At 37.0% G+C, this 20401-nt stretch overlaps 1 protein-coding gene across 1 annotated transcript in view; it reads left to right on the forward strand.

Moving 5' to 3' along the window:
- Positions 1-20401, forward strand: part of LOC149832225 (phosphatidylinositol 3-kinase, root isoform-like) — a 143801-nt gene that overhangs the window by 71886 nt on the left and 51514 nt on the right. Inside the window, exons 10-12 of the mRNA XM_090012388.1 lie at positions 6273-6394; positions 6540-6734; positions 6895-7065. Coding sequence (XP_089868514.1) covers positions 6273-6394; positions 6540-6734; positions 6895-7065 — 488 coding nt within the window. The remainder of the gene's footprint in view (positions 1-6272; positions 6395-6539; positions 6735-6894; positions 7066-20401) is intronic.

The following is a 20401-nucleotide window of genomic DNA, read 5'->3' on the forward strand; positions in this document are numbered from 1 at the left end:
TCACTTAGTGATGTATGAATACCTCTAGTAACTCTTGAAGTATGGTTTTCTTTCATTTGGAGTTAAGTTTTTTTCTTCTTTGCTTTACATACTCGTTTTTGAGTGTTGTGTGGTTCTTATTGGTGAATACTATGTGTGAGACTTCCACAGTTCTTGTAAGAAGAGTGTTTGTTTTTCTACAAGCTTGGTCTTTTAGTTTTTGATTTTCTTCTAATATTGCAAGTTTTACAAACTTGTTCTTTTTGTGAATTTTTCCGCATGAGTTTTTCCAACTTTTATCGCATCTATTAAAGAATGCCCATATTAAACTAAATTTGTTATATTGTCATTCGACATCTTATATTACAAAAATTGCATCTATTATCATTTGGTGTGCATATAATTGCACTTTATATCTATCATGGTTAAAGCTTGTGGGATTATAGCCCAAGCTCTGTTAGTGAAACTTATGACTTTTGGGTTCACATTTGCGCATTTGCGAGTTTGTATTGTGCTCTTTGTGCACAAGTGTTCTTGTTGTGCGTGTGTGCTCATATTTGTTTCCAAGAATTATTGTAATATTGTTCTTGGTATCTTATTGAAGATACTTTTACATGAGTAATTAAGGTTTGATTTGACTCTTGGATTATTCCAAATCAGTTCTTGCACATGATGTTGCTTAATATTTCATGTTATAAAGCATATTGTTGTGATTGATTATATTGGACCTTTGATTTGATTTTTTCAAATCGGCCCCCTTTATAAAATCACCTATTTGGAAATTGATTGTCTTTTTTATGACATTTATATTTATCCATCACAGGTTATTATTTAATGCATCATTTATATGGCCTTGTTATTGTGATATTAGAGATGTTTGTTGAGGTGAGTTATGTGCACCTATTTGGAAATTTATCGTGTTATGTCATTTTAGACTGTCAATTTGTAGTTTGACTCTAAAATGACTTGTTATGTGATCTCTAATTGTGAGTGTGACACTCATTTTCTTTTTGGCCATTGATTTTATGGATGCTCTTAATTATGTGTACCTGTGATGAATATATGAAGTTTGAAACCTTAAATGTTTTAAGGTATATTAATGTTTTATTTGTTAAATGTTTGTCATTACAAGTCTTATTGTCTCTAAAGTCTTCTCCTTTTATACCTCTTATCTAAGTGTCATCATATGTAGACAAGATTTTTATTACACCTTGTGTGTTGGTAGCCCTTTGTTGGCTTTGTTCTCTTGGTCTAGTAGCTGAACACACTTGTCTTGAGTGTTATTATATGTAGACAAGGCGTGTTGATTCACACCATGGTGTGCGATTTTAGTCCATGTTGGCATTTGTGTCCTTGTTCTAGTCGCTGAGATGTATGCCCATGGTTGGCTTTTTTCACTCATTTCAAGTGTCATTTTATGTATACAAAAGATGTATTATGTTTTAGCCTATGATTGACTTGATACTCTTGTTCTAGTAGTTGAACATACTTGATTTTGAGTGTCTTTTTACGAAGACAAGAGATGCTTTTGGTCCATATTGGCGTGTATTCTCTTGTTCTTGTCGTTGATACACTTATTTCAAGTATTATTACATGTAGACAAGAGGTGTTTATACACACCTTTGTGTGTGTCTTTTGGTCTTTAATGGCATTATGATTATGTCTTGATCTAGTAGTTTATACACTTGATTTGTGGGTTTTGGAGGACTAATGAGGTAGTTGCTTGTAGTGGATGAACTATTGTTGAAATTTGTGAAATTTCATTCATATTTTGTCTTTAAAGATACAAGTGAATCCTATCATTAATATGCATATTTTAAAATCAAAATTTTTGGCATTTAATCTACATATTAAGTGCTTGTGGTTTTGGGCACCTTTTTTAATATGCAAAATGAGTTTTTGTAATTGCAATCATTTGAGTGAGATGTTCCTAAATGTGTAAGGTTCTCTACTAAAATAACACTCATTATCTTGACTCTTGGGTGGATGTCTTTTAGATCATGTCCTTGCAAGTTCACATACGGCATTTGTTTGGCATAGAATTTATTTTCTCTAAGATGTGAGAGAAATCATTAACTCATCTTTTGTTGATAAAATGTCTTCTTATTGGTGATCTATGTGTGTTAAACATGCTTTCTTTCGTATGCTCTTGTACACTTCCCTTGGGAGCAATTTGTTCTTATTGTCTTCATAGATATATTTCTAATACATGAAATTTTTTACTTGATCTTAATACAAATCTCATATTTTGTGTCTTTGTGCACTTATGAGTGTTCTCCATGCACACACTCCTTACTTCCAAATATTGATAAAACCCTTTATAAGAATGATTTTGTGAGCCTTAGTGCTCACCTATTCTAAGAAATTCAATCTTTTGCATGTGTGGGTGTCCCCTTTGTACCTTTGGGTACTTTTATTCAAGTGTTCTTGGTGTGTCTTTGCACACGTATTCCTTTGTGGTGTTGGTGCTTGAAGTGCACATCTTTGAAGGCATTTTTACATGGTTCTTCGAGATATTTTTGGTCAAATGTTCTTAGTGTGGCCTTTGTGCACTTATCTTTCTTCAAGAACTTAGTGTGTTTTATCAATGTTTAAGGTTAATTCATATTTTGCATAAATACTCAATCAAAATGCATAAATTATCTTTTGAATCATTGTCCTTCTTAATCAATGTTATGGTCTATTATCCATTTTTTGATATCTCTTATTTGATTAAAGATACAAATGTACTTTTTACTTGGAGTTCTTTTGGCTTATTCCACTGGATCTTCAAGATGGGATGAATGAAGCATCTATGATACATCGTGAAAGAAACTTGGGGATGATCATTAAAGACAATGTAAAATAAAATACATGTAAAAAGATGTAAAAAGACTAAAATGCCCCTAATGGGCAGAATTATAAAAATACCCTTTATCGGGTATGATGAGATAAATACATATATGTATATATATACATACATATATGTATATATATACATACATATATGTATATATATACATATATATATATATATATGTATATATGATTACATATATTTTAACACGGCCCCCCTGGACCCGCGCCGGGGGGATCCCCCTTTCTGCAAGGGCAAAAGTACAATTTGCAAAGTTTATAAAAACACTCGTGCTGGTGCCAAACTTTATAGGACAATATCCACATATATGCACACAGGATATATTATTAATTTATTATATATATATATATATATATATATATATATATATATATATATATATATATATATATATATATAACCGAGTCCCCGTGTCCAAAATTTTTAAAATTGCGCCGCACCCGTGTCGCACCCACACCCATGTGACATAGCTCTATTGGGAGCCCCTTGAGTGCCTCCTTGCGTATAAATAAGGGTGCATCCCCTTGAATCCTGAAATGCTTTTTGAGAGCTCCTCTCTAATAAATGGAGTATTTATTTTATGTGTAGCCTTGTTGCAAGGCCTTTCATATTGTCCCTTTAGTAGATTTATTCTCTTGTGCTAAGTCCATTTGTTGGACATTGTGAATGCATTTGCATTCTTGATTCTTCTGTATACTTCATTACACTCACATACCTCTTCCACGACCTCTTTCTCTAACATTCAGAGTATTTCCTCGTCCATAACTAGATGGAACAGCTAAAGCAGATGACTGAGATGCAGGCTGAGATTGTGGAAGAGAGATGGCAAGTCTACTCAACCGATTGTATGCATCAGCAAGAGTAGGAACATCAGACCCGGTTAACATTTGGACTTTAGCAACTGAGAACTCTGAAGATAGGCCTGTGAGGAACCGAGCAACCATAATCTGTTCTTGATGATCCTTTTGTTTTGAACAACACTGGTCTATGAGCATTAAGTCTTTCAAAAACAACTTTGACGGAGGCATAGTACTGGGCCAATGTCTGATCACCTTGCTGCAAATTATATATTTCTTGTTCAACTTGGAGAATACGACTCACATTAGTCTCTTGAGAGTACGTATCTCAAAGATTGTCCCACATCTGTTTAGCCGTATTGTAGTAAATTAGGCCATCTGCAATATGAGGTTCAATGCTATTCATAATCCATGACATAACAATGTCATTATCTTCTTCCCAAGTAATGTATTTTCCTGTCTTATCATTTGGTTCAGATTCCATCAGTATGTGTTTTCTACGATGTCCAGACATTGACATCATAAACGTTCTGGACCACCGTGCATAGTTAGTTTTATTTAATTTCACAGAAGACCCATAGGAGAAAGGATTTGCGAAGGCTTTATATTCCCCAATAGCCTCATTCTTGAAATCAGATTTAGAAACTTCACCCATACTAATGAATAACACTCCCTCGGTAGTCACCACGAATAGTGTTGCTACAATAAACTTCCACTTAAAAAAAAATGTTAAATCTGATAGAGATCGGCTCCACACTATGCAGATCCACTACGATGATGGGTCTTCACCACGACATACGACATCTGATCTGCGATCAGATCTGAACCAACCAGAACAAATGATCTGATAAAAAAAACCATGATTATTTAATATAAACTGTTCTTCACAACAACCAGATATAAGTGAACCAAAATAGAAGTATGCAGGTCCACGACTGAAAAGTATATCCAATCTTCACCACACTCAGATGAGATCTGAATCAGATCTCAAAAAAAAAATCCACGACTATGTAATATAATGTATATTTTTTTTCAGAAGTATGTGTGTCCACGATTGAAAAATAGATTTAATCTTCACCACACTCAGATCTGTGAGCAGATCTCTGAATTTTTTTTTGCAGATCCACGACTATTTAATATGAATATTTCTTCACGACAACCAGATTTGAATGAACCAAACAAAAAATATCCATGTCCACAACTGAAAACTATATTTAATCTTCACTACAATCAGATTTGTGATCAGATCTGAACTACCCAGAGCATACGGTCAGAAAAAAAAACCACAGATCCACTACAATGGACTGCATTTAAGCTCCACAAAAAAATTTTACCGTCACCTACTTTACGACTTCAGCACAATACCCATACCTGTATCCACTCAGTTTGGTCGACAGAGACCCATAGATCCATGCGACTTTTAGATCTGATTACAGATCTGAGTCATGACTCTTGTCAGACCTCAGATCTGTTATCAGATTTGTACCACTCGTTAAAAAAAAATGACACCTTTTATCTGATTCTCTTCAAGTGAACCTTTTTATCTGATCCTCTTCACGTGATCTAATACCCTTCACTCGAACTTTGACGCAGAACTCGAGATCGCACTCCCCAGATCGACGACTCTGATACCATGTAGTAGAAAAAAACTCAGAGAATACTCAGCAACGAGAGAGAGAGAAAGAAAGAACTTAGAAAACTGCATTAGGTCTAATCTCCTTTAGTTTAAATAGAGATTAGCCAAGAGAGCAAATTTACATTAGAGTCCCTCATTATTTATAAAATACCAAAAACAACTTTAAGAATAAATAAACTTTACTTTAGAGTGGTCGACTTATCTTAACATGGATAAGCGTCCCAAGAAGTGTCTTCCAGTTGGACTCAACTTCTTCCTGTGCACGTCATATATGACTCTTCCTAGATGAGTCATATCCCCATTGAGGATAAGGACTGATCCATTTGGGTTGAATTAAAGTCCAAAAAACCCTGGATCCGGATCCCATGCAAAAATCTTATAAATAGGGGAAGCCCCCCAGAGTCTGGGGGATCTGGAAATCATACACCTGAGTGCTCTCTCTAGTTACCATGGAGTTGTTAAGGCCTATGGTATTTATATTGTTGGAATAACCACGGTGTTGGAATTTGATCAATTTGACATTGTGGCTGATGCCTTCAAAGTGTTTTCTTCTCCTTCATTCAATTATTTAGTTAATGTAAGAAATTATTTTTGATTTTCTGGTCTTATTATGTGTTTTGTTTCTCCAATGTGGAGAAATGGCCAAAGATGAAGCTTCTAGTTATGAACTTCTTGCATCCATCTTCATAAGCATTCCATGGTAAAAGAAGCAAGAAAAATAATTGTTCTTACATTTTATGAATATGGTTTTTCTTTTACATTAGACATCCAATATTGAAAGGTCATCAATTATTGTTGCCTACTACATACCTTGCATGGCGTGAGCATTTCAAAGATTAAACTACTCTAAAAAATCTCAGATTTTTAGGACATTCTTACTGTATATAATTACTCTTTCCATCAATTTTGGCTGCGTAAAAACTTTGTTCAAGATAGAATGATGCCTATGCTTGTTTGCTATCATATTTTAAATCTCATAATATTATATTGTGAAATTTGACAGCTTTATCCAACATTGAATTGGCTAGTTTCCTGCGGTGGTATGTGGCTGTAGAACTTCATGATCCAGCATATGCAAAACGTTTTTACTGTACCTATGAGATCCTAGAAGACAATATGATGAAAGTATGACCTTGTCAGATTTTCTTCAATTTTCTCATGTTTTAAGCAACTTAGTTTGTCCTCTCTACTTTTTTCTGTTGTCATCTTGCTACTCTGAAAACATGTGAAATTGTAAGTCGCATTGTAAGCAATCGTTTTGTCTGAACAGTTAGCAGCAAGTGCGAATGGGGATGAAGATGGCTTTAAGCTGTGGCAGAGTTTGGTGCGTCAAACAGAGGTTATTGCTCAGTTATGCTCCATAATGCGAGATGTTAGAAATGTACGTGGTGGAACCCAGAAGAAAATCGAAAAACTGAGGCAGCTGCTTTCTGGCCTCTTGAGTGAACTCACCTACTTTGAGGAGGTACCTTTATTTTCTGTCAAATTAAATTTCTGGTTAGGAGACACTTCATTTAGTTAATAATTCTGCAGAAAGTGGAATCCCATATACAGACCGAAATTATGTCATTTTTCTTTTGTCTTCCAGAGATTCACTGACTTTGCACTCATTTTTATTTTTCCAGCCGATAAGATCACCTCTGGCACCACGTATACTGATTACTGGGATTGTACCATCAGAATCATCCATTTTCAAAAGCTCTTTGAATCCATTGCGTCTCACATTTCGTGCAGCAAGTGGTGGAAATTGCAAAATGATATTCAAAAAGGGAGATGATTTACGACAAGACCAATTGGTAGTGACATGACTGAAATTTGGGCCTTACTTTTCTAGTTTACTTATGCATGTAAAATATGCTTTAAATGGTAACTGTGAACTGTCTCTTCTAATAGGACAGAAAGTAGTTAGACTGGATTGGCTGCTGTAGAATTGGTGCCATCTTCGAGGTGTATGGTCATTATGGTGTTGTTACTATAGGGTTTAAACTTACTGGCAACTTGTCACAGCGTATTATTTCTTTCCATTATTTAATAAAAGCTGATTTTTCTCTCAAAAGAAATTTCATGTGCTGTGTGTGAGTATTCCAAATTCCAGAATGAAGTTCCATCCCATGTCAGCTCTCTTTTTGTTTGGATAAATCTGTTAACATATTCGACATATTCGCATATATATATATATATATATATATATATATATATATATATATATATATATATATATATATATATATATATATATATATATATATATATATATAATGTGTTTGATTATGATAAATATGCTTAAAAAAGCATAAAATGTACATAGGAAAATCTCTCCTTTTTATAGAGCAAAAAGGAGACCAAGGGGCTAGTCCAACTAGCCGTTGGGACTAGCCCAACAGCTATAAAATACAGAAAAAATAAAAAACAATAAATTTACCTATCTACTCCTAATAGCCGGTCCCTATTACAATTCTGGAAATGACAGTGGACATTTCCTATTGCATACATAAAACACACACACACACACATATATATATATAGATAGATATAGATGAATACGTTTACACTTCTCAAATTTATGGTGTAAACACCGAAAGTTTGTCTAGAAAAAAGTGAAACCTCTGTGACGGTAATGCCTTGGTGAAAAAGTCAGCCAATTAATATTTAGAAGTGACATATGTTAAAATCTAAGTCACAGGGACTCAGCAAAGTAGGTGCCGCACCCGCATCGACGCAACGTTGGTGCGCGTGTGGGTGCGGCACCCGGTGTGGTCAACACGACCCTAGGTGCGGTCAACGCACCCAGTGTCGTTTTCATCCAATTTTTTAACCTAAAAAAAAATTTTTGTTGCCCGATCAAAAGGGGCTGCGAAAGAGGTTTGCCCTAATCTTCTCCTCTCCCGACCCGGATCCAACCTGTGCCAGCCCCTCGAAAACCCTTTTCGAGGGGACTGGCAGCCCACAGGGGGAGGGGAGCCTCCGGCGACACAGGGGGCGAGCCCTGTGTGCGCCCCCTCCCTATTAAAAGACGAGAGGGGAGAGGGGAGGGCCTACGAGCCTCCCCCGACCCCCCCCCCCCGACTCTCTCTCTCATCTCTCGTCTCTCTCCCCTCTGCTCTCTCTTCCCCCGACTCCATCTCCCTCTCCCTTTTTGCCGATGCAGGCCAACCCCCCCCCCCCCCCCCCCTCTTCACGGCGCCACCCTCTCCGGCGAACCCCCCTTCACGGCAGCCCAGGTAGCCCCCTCCTTTTCCCCCCTCTTTTTCCCCCTTTTTCCTCCCCCAGATTCGCCGGAAGGCCGGCAGGCTCTTTTTTTTCACGACAGGCAAGGGGCTTCGCCCCCTTGCCATCCTCTTATCTCGACAGGCAAGGGGCTCCGTCCCCTTGCCTTCCTCTTTTTCGACAAGCAAGGGGGCTCCGCCCCCCTTCCTTTCCTCTTCTTAGCAAGCAGGGGGCGGAGCCCCCTGCCCTTTTAATTTTCCGGCAGGGGCCATGGCCCCTGCCCTTCCCTTTCCATGTAGGGGCCGATGGCCCCTACCCTTCCCCTTAAGAGAGGGGGGCAGGAGCCGAAGGCTCCTGCCCCACCCCTCGGAAACCAAGCAGGGGCCATTTGGCCCCTGCCCCTCTTTTAATCCGACAGGGGCCAGAGGCCCCTGTCTCTTTTCTGTCGAGCAAGGGCTCGGCAGGGGCCTTTGGCCCCTGCACTCCCCTACCTCCTCTCCTTTTGAGCCGCAGGGGGGCCTTTGGCCCCTGCGCTCCCTCCTCCCTACTCGTTCCATTGGCAGGGGCCATCGGCCCCTGCCCCTTTCTTTTAAGAAGGCTGGCAGGAGCCGAAGGCTCCTGCCCCTCCTTTTAAAAACCCAGCAGGGGCCAGTGGCCCCTGCCCCTCTCTAGACCGACAGGGGCCTCTGGCCCCTGTCCCATTTTCTTGTCGAGCAAAACTCGACAAAGGCCATTTGGCCCCTGCACCCATCTCCTTTAACGGCATGGGTCATTGGACCCTACCCCGTTCTCTTTCGCAACGGTAGGGGCCGATGACCCCTGCATTGAGTTGCGGAGAAACCGAGCTTTCTCCCTACCTATATTCATTTTATGCATGCTAAACTACGTATTTTTGCAGTTTACGCAACGGAGTCCGTTCGCGCCCCGCGAACTAAACCGACAATCACTTACGTTCGTAGAAGACTCCATCCTCGCAATACCCCAAGGTAGGAGAAGTTGCACAAGGACTTAAATAATTAAATCAAGCTTAAATAATTGATAATCGAAAGGACTTAATGATATATTTATATACTTATATGTATATAAGTACACTTTTAATTCAAGGACGCGGTTTCGCGATCCTTGTCCTTTGCTTTCGCATTTCAGTTTGCCGTCGCGCTTTGCGCCCAGGCTTTTTACTTTCGTATTTACTGCTTATTGTCTTTTAATTCAAGGACGCGGTTTCGCGGTCCTTGTCCTTTGCTTACGCACTTTCTGTTTCTGTTGCCGTCGCGCTTTGCGGCCAGGCTTTTTGCTTTCATAGTTACTATTTACTGTCTTTTAATTCAAGGACGCGGTTTCGCGATCCTTGTCCCTTGCTTTCGCAGTTCCTGTTTGCCGTCGCGCTTCGCGCCCAGGCACTTCCTTTGCGCATTATTATCTTTTGTTTCTTTTCCTTGCCATAGACTCAGAGTATTCGAGAGGAATACCTATTCCTCTTTCCACCCGATACGTTTTGGGAAAACCCTTGATCGGGAGCAAGACCAAGTTGTTGGGTGATTGGTTCCTTTGTGAAACCCATTTACCAAAACCAGTGTCGTGACTTACATAGCACCCAGACACTGCGTCATCGGATGTCAGATTCGAGAAAATCACATGCCTTATGTTGGCAAGATTGTGTGTCATTTCGAAAGATTTGATATGTTAAAATAGTTTTTATAAAACATTATATCTTTGCGAAACACACTCTCGAGGCTCCTATTAAGGACCTGTATCCCTTTTCTCGTAAGCGTACTTCTAAAACATGCGAGACATGTTAGTACTACGACGATTGGATGAGAGAGTCTTATGACCTCGATTAATGCTTAGTGCAGGTTGTTGAAAACACATATAAGAGTGGGATCGCCTTCATAGGCAAGATGCTCGTTTCGGTCTAATGGACCAGAGCATGAAGAATGAGGCAACGGTTAAGAAACCCCGTCGCGCTCAATTCAACCTTGCTTCGTCAAGAGAGAGGACGAAGGGTACCAACTCCGATAGACAGTCCATTTATGGCTTTCAAAAAGGGCAAAAGACTCGTTTTTCCCCAGTCATCGGAGGTTAGGGGGAGGGATCATGGCTACATAAGTTAGCCTAACACTTCTGCAGAAGTTGGATGCATCCCTATCAGGCCTTGGGGACTTACTCTCTCGACCATCGGTCGTCTCCATAGGAATAGGATTCAGTCAGACAACCGAGGTATATTAAAATACTTAACATAATGAACACTCGGCTTGGACTCGACTGTTTCGACTCACGTGCCATGTATGTACCCGCATGGTCGGTTATCAAGTAATAACTAAATTGAGCATACACACCCTTTTCAGTTTATTGTTCTTAGCTTATCCTTCCAGTCTATCTGCTTAGTTTGCTCGTTACTACCTGCTGCATAAATTATCTATGCCTAATTTAGTTCTTTCTGTCTTTGTACTCTTCTGCTAGTTTTTCGCAAAACTAACCCATTTCATGGGCACAGGTGACGATTAGGTGCATCAGGCGATGGCGCGACTGCGAGATGATTTAAGGATCCACTGTTTCTGCTCGTAGTGTTTCTCCTGGACATTTTTGGTTTTTGATACGGTTTTCCCTTGAGGAAACCCAAATTTTGTACAAACTTAATACTCTCTTCAAATAGAAGGAATGGTTTCCTAAGTATTATTGCAGATCGTCCATGGTAAATCTTTGTTTTCTCGCTAACGTGCCCAAGGTTGTCAAACCCGTCTTTTTTCTTTTAAAAGAAATCGTTTCCGCTGATTTAGAAATAAACTCTGTAAAGAAAAGGTATTTTCCAACTATTTCAAGGAATTTATAAGGTTCGAAATTTTGGGGCGTTACAATCCACTCCTTTTACACAAGAATTCTTCATTATGAGAGAAAGAGATTTCGCCTCCGTCATCTCCTACAAACTCAACGAAAACAATTATTTGATGTAGGCGACCACTATGGAGAATCACATCAAAGGTAAAAAGCTTTGGGGTTTTATTAGTGGAACCACTAATGAACCTTAACTCAAATTGACAAGAAGTGTAAAACCCGAGATTTTTCTTTGATAATTAAAATGAATAAATGATGAATCATTGGTGTATTTACGACTATAATTGTGAATTGTAAAATCCAAGATTTTTCTTTGGCAATTAAAATGAATAAATGATGAACTTTATCTACATTTATGACATGAATGCAATTTCTTGATTTTCTTGATTTTCTTAAAATTCTTGAATTTCTTGATTTTCTTGATTTCGATTAATTATGAATTTTTGTCTTAAGTTATGAAGAATATTTCAAGAATAATTGAAAAAGCTAAAATATATGGACTAAACAAGAAAGTAAATGATTTGTATATTTTTAGATTATGGATTTGGATTTAAGTCTCATTGTATTGGATCCATAGGGTAGGACGCTTTGAACAACATCATTATTGTTTAAACAGAAATTTTGGCCGATCAGTGGCTCACCTATTAAATCAGATTCAACCTTGACGTTCCTCATTTCGAGGGCATCGAATCGACTATCTACATGCTAAATTGGTATTGATTTGAGCGTTTTATCATCGACCAAAGTTCATGCCTAATTATAAGTTAAAAATTAACGTTTTTCAAAATCGACTAAATTTTCTTGCCAATCTGTATGCTTACAATTAAATTTGGTGTACTTGGTGTAGACTGGACCCAGTCCTGCTCTGCATCACTTTCGTATGTAATTATATCTGAGGTGATATATTGATTTGTGGTGAAATAATGTATAAATGACTTTCATCTTGTGTGCATAACTCGAACTACGTAAGAGTTACGTATGTTGAGGTTTAGTTGCTTTGTATTATGAAATGTGCATGTTCACGTATGCATCCATAGAACTCATGTTTTATTTACGCATGCTTCGAGGTTCAATTTACGAAAATACAATGTTCCTTATGACAATGATTGATGTGTAGGATAATATTCGTCTGTATGATATGATTTAAATGTCACGTGATGTGAAATTATGAATGCATGCGATAAATGTTTAAGTTCAATAGTGAACTATGGTTTATGAAACCTTATTTGGTTAAATGTTTGATTTTATAATTTTAGTACCATATGAAGATGTATGATGTGATGCGTATTTAATGTATACATGCTTGTGCCCGTGTTGGTGCCTGTAGACCCTGAGAGTGAGCAATTGTATTGATGCATGTATAACAATAGTTTTCACTGGATATAGTACCTGTTGAGGAACTGTTTCCAAAGGATTCTCTGTGAGGGTGTGTATGACCAAATTAGGTAATACGCTAGAGCGGTAAGTCCTTATGAGGAAGTGCATTGTCCAAGAAAGAGAACCAACTCATAATCTATTGCAATACTCTAGACGAGATAATGAGGAGCATCCATGTGCTTTTGAAAGATATAATCAATTAACAAATATTGAAGAAACTAGTATTAGAATATCTAAATGAATATGTAGGCTTCCAAATAGATTTGTCTCTTATGAATCATTTTCCCCAAACTATAAGTCTTGCTTTCTAACAATTCATTCATATCATGAACCATCTAACTATAAAAAAATGAGTTGAAGCTATGAAAATAGAATTAGATGCATTACACAAGGCTCGTACTTGGGTAATTCAAACATCTTCTCAAAGGAAAGAAGACAATATGATGCAGATGGATCTTTAAAATCAAAACAAAGAGTGACAGTTCTCTATAAAGATATAAAGCAAGATTAGTTGCAAAAGGATACTCTAAAGAATATGGAATAGATTATGAGGAAACATTTGCCTCAGTAACTCGCATGACCACAATTAAGGCTCTAGTTGCAGTAGCATCTGTTGCGGAAGAAATGAAGGCACCGAACCCTAGGTAGAGAGAGATAGAGAGAGAGAGAGAGAGAGAGGAAAGGAGAGTGAGAGACGAGAGAGAGAGAGAGAGAGACGGCTACAAATAATAGAACATCTTAATCCGTTATTAGGGCTTCTCTCTATATTAAATAGAGAGAGACTGAAAAGAGTAGTTACATTTAAGCCTACTATAAAATCAAAATTTCAAATAGCCTCTAATATATAAAACGACTTAACTTAAAACCACCTATTCTCAACACTCCCCCTCAAGCTGGAGCATAGATATCAATCATGCTCAGCTTGTCACAACATTTTGAGAAATTTGGTCTAGCAAGAGGTTTTGTAAACATATCTGCAACTTGGTCTTCAGACTTTAGGTATTTGGTACTGATATGACCAGCTTGAACCATATCTCTTACATAGTGGCAATCAACCTCAATGTGCTTTGTTCTCTCATGAAATACATGATTGTTCGCTATATATGTTGTCGCTTTATTATCACACATCATGGTCATGGGAGAAGAAACTTTCACCTGAAGATCATTAAGAATAGTACGAACCCATATCAATTCAGCAGTTGTTTGGGCCATAGCCCGATATTCCGATTCTGCACTTGACCTAGAAACAACATTTTGTTTCTTACTTTTCCAAGAGATCAAGTTGTCTCCCAGAAACACACAGAATCCTGTGGTAGATTTTCTATCCACTACAGATCCTGCATAGTCAGCATCACAATAGGCTACTATCTCCAGATTTCCACCTTTTCTGAACAATAACCCCTTTCCAGGAGAAGATTTTAGGTATATGAGAATCATAATAGTTGCATTCCAGTGTACCTCAGTTGGTTTGTCCATAAACTGACTAACTTTGCTTACAGCTAAAGCAATATCCGGCCTAGTCACAGTTACATACAATAGCTTCCCTACTAGGGAGCGATAGCTTTTGCTATCAACCGGTTTTGACCCTTCTTCAAACAACTGAACTTTATGGTCCATGGGAATATTTACTGGTTTAGCTCTCAACATTCCCGTTTCCTTTAATAAGTCAAGAACATACTTCCGTTGAGACAAAACCATCCCTTCAAGGCTCCTGGCAACTTCTATACCCAGAAAATACCTGACTGAACCAAGGTCTTTTGTAACAAAGTGTTTTTTAAGATGAGCCTTTGTGGCTTCAATAGCTTTCACATCATTTCCTGTAAGAATGATGTCATCCACATATACCACCATAACAACTCTGTTGCTGATCGATTAAAGCCAAAACGTGACATCACTTCAAACAATTTTTGAAACCATGCACGAGGACTTTGTTTCAAGCCATAAATCACGAGCAACCATGGTTTTGTTCTTGATGATCCTTCTGCTTCGAGCAACACAGAGGCCTGTGAGCATTAAGTCGTTCAAACGCAGCTTTGACAGAGGCATAGTACTGGGCTAAGGTCTGATCTTCCTGCTGCAAATTATATATCTCCTGTTCGACTTGTAGGACACGACTTACATTCGTTTCTTGTGAGTATGTATCACGAAGATTGTCCCACATTAGTTTGACTGTATTATAGTAAATCAATCCATCTGCCAATATGGGGTTCGACACTATTCATGATCCATGACATAACTGTCATTATCTTCATCCCAAGTAACATATTTTCCAAATTTTTCAGTGGGTCCATCTTCCAACAAAATATGTTTTCGAAGATGTCCAGATACCGACATCATAAACGTTCTGGACCATCTGACATAGTTGGTTTCATTCAATCTTACAGAAGACCCGTACGAAAAAGGATTGGCAAATGCTTTATATTCTCCAATATGTTCCAATTTGGAATCACATTTTGAAGTTTCAGCCATACTAAAAATATACTTTTGTTTCAGCAGGGACAGATTTCAATAACTTGTGTTTCACTCACACAACAACCCAGCAACTGTTAAAAAAAAAACACCGACAATAAGGAACAGCAGGCCACAAGAAGAGTATTTTCCCAGTACAGCAGGGAATCGAGCCAACAATTTCTGCTACAGTAGTGGACAACAGCCCACACACATGAATATTGAACAGTTGCACACACATATGAGACAATCACGCATCAGCCAAAACCGACGACCAGCATTATCCTCCACACAGACTCCCTCGACAAAAAAACTGATAATTTTCATCACAGTAGATAAAACCAACTTGTTGTTTCCACTAATCACGACAGCATAAAAAAAAACAATAACGATAGATGTTGCAGTCACGCCAGCAGTTGCAATCACGCCAGCAAAGAAATTAACGACAACATAAAGAATCACAACAATCACAACAATCACAACAATCACGACAGCATGCTGTAAATCACGACGGCCAACAAACAGGAAGTTCATTTCTTCAAATGACAAACAACCATACGAAGGTAATCAAATCACGACAGGGGCACGATAGCCATACGAAGATAAACAATGTTATCAGCTGCCAAATCCAGAAAATATCAGCAGATCTCGATCAAGAGAAGGGGGTTACGGCTGCCAGACCTGAAGATACACTCCACGTTGGTCATTAGATCTGATGACAGATCTGGCCCAGATATGTTATCAGATCTAAAAAAAATAAATCCATACCTGGTTCGAGATCGTTGCAGATCACGCTCCTGATGTAGGTCACACTCCTTGGTGTGTAGATCACGCTCCTAGGATCGTAGGCTCTGATATCATGTTGCGGAAGAAATGAAGGCACCGAACCCTAGGTAGAGAGAGAGAGAGAGAGAGAGAGAGAGAGACGAGAGAGAGAGAGAGAGACGACTGCAAATAATAGAACATCTTAATCCGTTATTAGGGCTTCTCTCTATATTAAATAGAGAGAGGCTGAAAAGAGTAGTTACATTTAAGCCTACTATAAAATCAAAATTTCAAATAGCCTCTAATATATAAAACAACTTAACTTAAAATCACCTATTCTCAACAACATCCATTAGGAAATGACATATATATCAGTTAGACGTCAAGAATGCTTTCTTCAATGAAAATTTAAATGAAGAAGTGTACATGGATCCTTCCATGTTTTGACTATTGAAAATGGTACGGTTCTTCGTTTTCAAAAAGCTTTATATGGGCTTAAACAAGCCCTTAGATCATGGTATGATCGTTTTAGTGGTACTGTGTTGAATCTTGGATTTAAATCTTGTTACATTGACACTTTTTTTTTATAAGATCTGCAGGTACTTCACTTATCATTTTTCTTTTGTATGTTGATGATATGTTCATCATTGAGAATGATTAGAAGGAAATTGAAGAAATTAAAATTATGCTTAATTTTTTTTAATGACTGACCTTGGTTTTTTGAGATATTTTTTAAGAATTGAAGTAGCATATTCGCCAAAAGGGTACATTTTGTCTCAAATCAAGTTTGTAACTGATATTGTTGTGCGTTCGGGAATCATTGACACAAAATATGTCGATACTCCTGAAGTGATAAACGCAAAAACGAGAGTTGAAGATAGAGTGTTATTAGATGATCCAACTCCTTATAGGCAACCTATCGGATCATTAATGTACCTGTCTATTATCAGGCCAAACATTGCGCATGTAGTTCACATTGCAAGTCAGTTTCAACATGCGCCCACATCGGTTCATGAGTGTCGTATTACGAATAGTTCGATACATCAAGGAAACTATATCTAAAGGGCTATTCTTATCTTCTTCGTTATCTTTAAATCTTATTGCTTATATTGATTCTGACTGGGGAGGAGATCCCAATAACCATCACTCAATTACAGGTTTTTGTGTGTTTGTAGGTGATTCTCTCATTTCTTGGCGATGTAAAAAACAACAGAAAATGTCTATCTTTCACGGAAGCTGAGTACAGGGCATTGGCTACAACAACCACCCAGGTCGTGTGGATGAGATCATTACTTTCAAATATGGGTGTTGATGTTTCAGAACCTTCAAAACTATGTTGTGATAACAAAAGCACCATTTATATAGCCAACAATCACACATTTCATGAGCGAATGAAACATATTGAGACAAATTGTCACTATGTTTGGGAAGAATACTTGAAGGGAATGATTACTTTGCCATATGTTTTGTCCGAGTTTCAGATTGCAGACTTGTTCACCAAAGCTCTTCCTCTACCAAGATTCTTGTATCTTTTTTGCAAACTTTCGGTGATTTCATCGTATGTTTGAGGGGGAGTGTTAAAATACTGTATATATGTACATGACTGATATATATATATATATATATATATTTATATAATATACGTATATTATAGGTATTTTGGTCATTTCATAAAATGTATTTTCCTACAGTCCATTAGGGAATGAAGTCTTTTTTTTTTGTAAAGTTAATATGATTGTTGGAGGACAGTCCAACTAGTCGTTGGACTACCCCCAACAGTCATAAATATGACCATTGGAGTTGGATTGCTTCCCTTAAAGCATGTGAGGTCACTTCTCTATGTTTTTCTCATGCTTTTCTAAAGCATTTGATGTGTATTAATACAATATTTTTTTGTTATGCTCTTGTGAGCTTTGTGCTTTTGTGATCTTGTGGATTTCATATTTTTGTATCTCTTTTATTAGATTGTTATCGGTCCATTAGAGACCATATTTGTGCACTTGTATAGCCCTTTGTTGGCATTGTAATCGTGCACTCTTGTTTCATTATAACATAGGGCAAGGTGATTATCTTCTTTAAAATTTCTTTACATACATAGATATGTTTAGTCCTTTCATGAAATGTATGGTTGCCAACTATGTATATGGGAATCTTATTGTCACAATACAATCGGGAGGGTGTCTGCAAATGAATCCCCATGTACTCAAGCAGTTTTCTTAGTCATACAATATCTGATGTTGTGATATTCATTGCATGATACTCAACTTTAGTAGACGATAATAACACTTTTTGTTGCTTTTTGCATTTTCAAAACATTAGGAGTTACCTAAAAATACACAAAAACCAGTTGTTGAGCATCTATCATTTGAATATCATCTGCAATCTAAGTCAGAGTAAGCAATTAATTCCAAAAAGGAAGGGGAAGACAATAAAAGACCCTTAGACACAGAATTTTATAAATATCTAATGATCTTCATCATAGCACTCATGTGAGCTGTGGTGGGGGAATGTTGGAACTAGCTTGCAGTATGGACTGCATCAACATTATAAGGTCAGGTGATTATTAAATATGTCAATGCACTAATCATATGACGATATAGAGTAAAATCTTTCAGAGGTGATCCATCATCTTTCTTCATTTTGGCATTGATAACCTCTGGAGTATCCATTGTTTTCTCATCATTAATCCTAGACTTGTCAATAATATCATTAGCAAACTTTGTTTGAGTCAACAAATATCCTCTAGTAGAATAAGCTATTTCAATTCCTAGAAAAAATCTAAGAAATCCAAGATTAGTCATTTCCAAATGTTTCTCGAGAATAAATTTAATTATGATTAACTCCCTGTTTATCTCCACCCATATTCATATCATCGACATAAAGAAGTAGAATGACTATTCATGCATCAAATTTCTTAATAAATATAGTAGTGTCAGTATGACAAGATTTAAATCCAAGTGCAATCATAACAAAGCTAAATCTATCACATCAGGCCTTAGGTGCCTGTTTTAAACCATATAATGCTTTCTTCAAACGAGGAACCTTTCCAGAAAGAATCTCATATCCAGGAGGAAAATCCATATAAATTTTTTTTTAATTCCTCATTTAAAAATATATTTTTTACATTCATTTGATATATAGACCAACCCTTGACCACAACTACAACTATGAGAGTGCTAATTAACGTCATCCTAGCTACAGGTGCAAAAGTTTCATCATAATCTATAATGTATTCTTGAGAATAACCTTTTGCTGCTAATCTAGTTTTGTATATTTCTAAAGTCCAATCACTCATGGTTTTAACTTTATAACCCACCTAAAGCCTATGGTTTTCTTTCCTTTAGGTAACTCTTTTATTTCTCAAGTTTTGGATTTTTCAAGTGCTTCTAATTCATTATTCATGGTTCCTATCCATTTAAGATATTTATTTGCTTGATTATAGGTAGTTGGTTCAAAATATGATGGGATTTTGGCTAGGCATCCTCTATAGAGGAGAGAGAATGAATCATATGAAACAAATCTATCAAAATTTATGGAGATTATCAGATCTTCTAAGTTCACCTAATTGTTTACCTTCTAAGTTGGAATAATTTTTTAAGGCACTAGGTTGTCTCTTATTTCTACGTTTACTATATTGAATTACTATAGGCTCAGTTTGGTTAAGGTTTTCACCATCCTGGATATTGAGTGGAGGTTCTTCATTAATAACATCACTAATCATGCAATCCTCATTGCTCTTAGGTAATAATTCAAGTAAAAATGAATATTCAATATTTTTCTTAGGCACACCTTGATAAAAAAAAAATTTTCTTTTCTAAAAAATAAACATTTCTAGAAACATAAAGCTTGTTTTTTTCAAAATCATAACATCTAAAGCCTTTTGAGTTTTCTCTATACCCAAGAAATACACAAGTTATAACTTTTGGAAAAAGTTTGTCATTTTTGTTGGTAAGAACAAAGCATTTACATCCAAAAGTCCTTAATCTAGAATAATCAGGAAAAATTTCAAAAGTGTTTTTCAAGATGAGAGATATTTTGAAGTTTGGTGGGAGGTATTCTGTTGATAAGATATATGGTTGTTAAGGAGGCTTCTGCCCAAAACTCTTTTGGAATACATTTTGAAATTAGGAGTCTCCTGGTGGTTTCAATAATGTGCCTATGTTTTCTTTCGGCCAAACCATTTTTTTAAGGTGTGTAGGCACAATATCTTTGATGTACAATCTCATTTGATTCAAGATATTCTTTGAAATCTTTTGACATAAACTCTCCCTCTGAGTCGGAGCGAAAAATAAATATATTGGTTTTAAATTGATTTTTAACAAAATTATAAAAAGTTTTGAATATTCCAAAAACTTCATGTATGTGCTTAAGAAAGTAGATCCAATTGAATCGAGAATAATCATCCACAAATATCACATTGTAAGTATAACCACCTTTAGAAGGAACAAGAGCGAGATCCCATACATCCGAGTGCACTAATTCAAAAGGTTTACATGAGAAAAA

This window comes from Nuphar pumila, chromosome 7 (genome assembly GCF_984573655.1).
Source record: "Nuphar pumila chromosome 7, dmNupPumi1.hap1.1, whole genome shotgun sequence".
Classification (NCBI taxonomy): domain Eukaryota; kingdom Viridiplantae; phylum Streptophyta; class Magnoliopsida; order Nymphaeales; family Nymphaeaceae; genus Nuphar; species Nuphar pumila.